Raw genomic sequence first — 3,184 nt, forward strand, 5'->3', positions numbered from 1 at the left:
TTGTATTGCTAATAGTAAAGTTACTTATTTAGACAAACTTACTAACAAATAAGTAACTTCTCTACTATAATACTATTGCCTTATATAGGGAACTATACTTAGATAAACTTACTAACTCATATAGTCTCTTATTTAGATAGATTACTAACTAATAAGAATTCTCTATTCTTTAAACGTAATGCTATAAGACTTAGCTTCCTTAGATAGCTAGGGCATGCTAGAGCTTCTCTTACTCCTGCCTATAATAACGTCTCTACTTCTCTTCTATTTCCTTAGTAAAATGCTTTATTATTAGCTTCTTTAGCTTAGCATTTCTTAAATAAGTGCTAGCTTAGCTAATTTAAATTAGCATTTCTTTCTTAATAGATTTTGTTTCTAAATCTTCTTAACTTTTACCTATATTCTTTTATTAAAGTAGCTTAGTTGTTATACTAATAACACGCCTTTACTTCCTTAAAATAAATTAAGCAAACCTGATTCTCTTCTTTTCTAATAGGTTCTAGTTCTTCTTCTTAGAGTTAGAGGCACTTCCACTACTACCTTAAGTAGTATTGCTATCTTCCTTATCTTTGCTATTAGTGTGTATTAGCTATTCTATCTACTAAGGAGTTAAACGTAGCCTCTTAAGCTTCGCTATTTATAGGGGTGTAGTGTAGAACTGCGATGTCTTCTTAGTAGAGGGAACAGGACTATAGGCTCTTCCCCTTCTTATAGGCTATAGGAGAGAGAAGAGGGAGTAAAATATAAGTAGTTAGTTTTTTAAGTAAGAGATTTTTCTAAGAGATATTGTTAATTAATCTTCTCTATAGACTTAACTACTGATTTATATTCCTCCCTAAAAGTAAGTAGTGCTTAGTTAGCATAAGGGTCATGGTGACTCTGTGCCTTGGCACAGTAGATACTATACTTTTTAGTAAAAATGTAATTAAGAAGCTTATATAGTTTATAGTATTCTTGTATATTTTATTAAGTTAAGCTTCTATATTAAAAAGTAATAAAAAGCTTCAATCTTCAATATCTATAGGCACCTTTAGGTAATCTGTTTTATGATATTCTATCTTTACTATCTTATTATAAGTCTTAGAAATCTTAAACCTAATTTTATCTTTTCCTTTAATATTATTTTCCTTAATTCATCATTATATATTGCAAATTCTTGAGTCTAACTAGTAGTCAGCCCTAAGGCTGAAGTAGTTAGTAATATCTTTGCCTTTAGATTTTACTAACACGTAGTTAAAAAGGGTGCTAAGCTTAGCTATATTAGCTTCTACTATGAGTTCTTTAACTCTACTTTATATATCTTATTTAATAGAATTTAAGCGTTATTTAATTGTATTAATCTGTAGTATTTTGACTTTTTTTGATATAAAACTAGTTTAAAAGAGCTTTTTTTATACTACTAGTAGTTCTTAGTATTTTTTATATTTAGATAGTTAACAGTATAATATATATCATTTAAATAACTTTCTAAGTATTTAGTATAAATTGCTCTACTATCTAGTATCTTCTTATTAGTCATTTTATCTATGAGTAATAGTTGAGAGCTACTTTAAAATTATCTTTTTAAAGCTCTATATCTATTATTTTCTAGTCTTATATTAGTATATCTAACTAAAACTGAACTAATTCATCTTTTCTTTTAATACTAGTATAGCAATCTTTATTATAGTTATTATAGCTTTTTTTCTATAGTATATACTTTAGGTTCAGTTGCTTTTGAAAACCTTTTGGGTATAGTTTCTCTACTTTACTTAAATTATAAGATATAGCTTTTTTTTCACTAGCTTAGTAATAGTTACCACTAATATAGATATATTATATTAGTAACTCCTTATCATTGTTAGCTTTAAGTCTAACTTATCTTTAGATAAAAGGCTTAATAAGCTTTATTATGTCTCTTTTTCTTGCACTATAAGTATCTTTATATTATTAGGCTGTAGCTAAATAGTTATTAGATTATTTTAGATAACCTCTACAAGATAAATATCTTTTATAAACCTAGATAGGGTAGATATTGAGTTTTTGTTTCTAAGCTATTTTTACTTAATATTGTTGATAATAATGAGTTCTTACTAAGCTTTTCTTATTCAGCTTATAATTTCTTTTTATAAGAGGTTTTTCATTCTCTACTTAAGTAACTTCCTATTATCAAAGTAGATCTAGCTTATATTAATAAGCCTGTTAGGTATAAGGTTTTTTTATATATGATTTTTTTATAAAAGTAGTAGCTATTAGTATTCTACTATTACTAACTACTATTTTATTAGCTTTAGATAGGTTACTGGTCCTTATAGCTTTAGTGATTAGCTTAGAAGAAAATATTCTAAGTATTACTTAGAGTAAAGTAGTAAGCTTAATAGAGTTATATTCTTTTATTAGCTTTACGCCTAACTTTCTTACGAATTATTTAATCATTTATTAGCTTAGCCTTTTAATAACTCTATACAAGACTCTATAGTTCTACTTTCAAGCTTGCTTTATCAATTATAAGTTATATTAATTTCTTAATAAAGTAGTTAACTTCTACTCCAATTAGTATTAATTCCAAAGGTGCTTTTTCCTAACTTTTATTTTATTTTACTTTTTCACTAAATTCATTAAAGTTGCTTGATTAAAAGAGATGAGGCTATACTGATAGAACCTCTTTTTACTCTATTTAGACTTTTCAAGCTTTATTTGAAAGTTTAATAGTAAATTTTATTTTTCACTTTATGTCTTCGATAGCTTTTACCAAGTTGAAAAGTCTTACTTCTTTCACTACTTCTACACGCTTTTTTAAATAGTTATAAATCTTCTTATAGTTAAAAGATATTAGCTCTTTTACCTTTAAATTAAACTTCTTTATAACTTTTATAGTATATCTAAAAGGTAGTTCTTTAATACAGTAGAAACTACGCCTATCTTCTTCAATAGTTTTAGTATTAATATATTTTTTACTTTTAATTTTAGAATCTTTTAAATACTCTGAAATAACTGTTTCTATATACTATTAATAGTATACTAGCTATTATTAGAAGTATTTAGCTTACTCTTTTTACTAGTACTTATAATAAGTATAGAAAAACGTTTTAAGAGCTTTTTAAAAGTCTTACTAAAATCTATTATTGATAGCTTCGTTATATTCTTCAACAGACTACATATTTAATCACTACTTGGTTCTATAATAAGCTACTACCTAATTAAT

General features: G+C 25.7%; 1 protein-coding gene across 1 annotated transcript; it reads right to left on the reverse strand.

Annotated features, from left to right (window-relative positions):
- Positions 1 to 253: 253 nt before the first annotated feature.
- Positions 254 to 2,965, reverse strand: SETTUDRAFT_88939 (uncharacterized protein; the record flags this gene model as incomplete). Its single annotated transcript, XM_008027448.1, has 2 exons — positions 254 to 298; positions 2,732 to 2,965. Coding segments are annotated over 2 exons (279 nt in total), but the record flags the coding sequence as incomplete, so codon positions are not given.
- Positions 2,966 to 3,184: the final 219 nt, after the last annotated feature.

The sequence above is a fragment of the Exserohilum turcica genome, assembly GCF_000359705.1.
Source record: "Exserohilum turcica Et28A unplaced genomic scaffold SETTUscaffold_2, whole genome shotgun sequence".
Taxonomy (NCBI): Eukaryota; Fungi; Ascomycota; class Dothideomycetes; order Pleosporales; family Pleosporaceae; genus Exserohilum; species Exserohilum turcicum.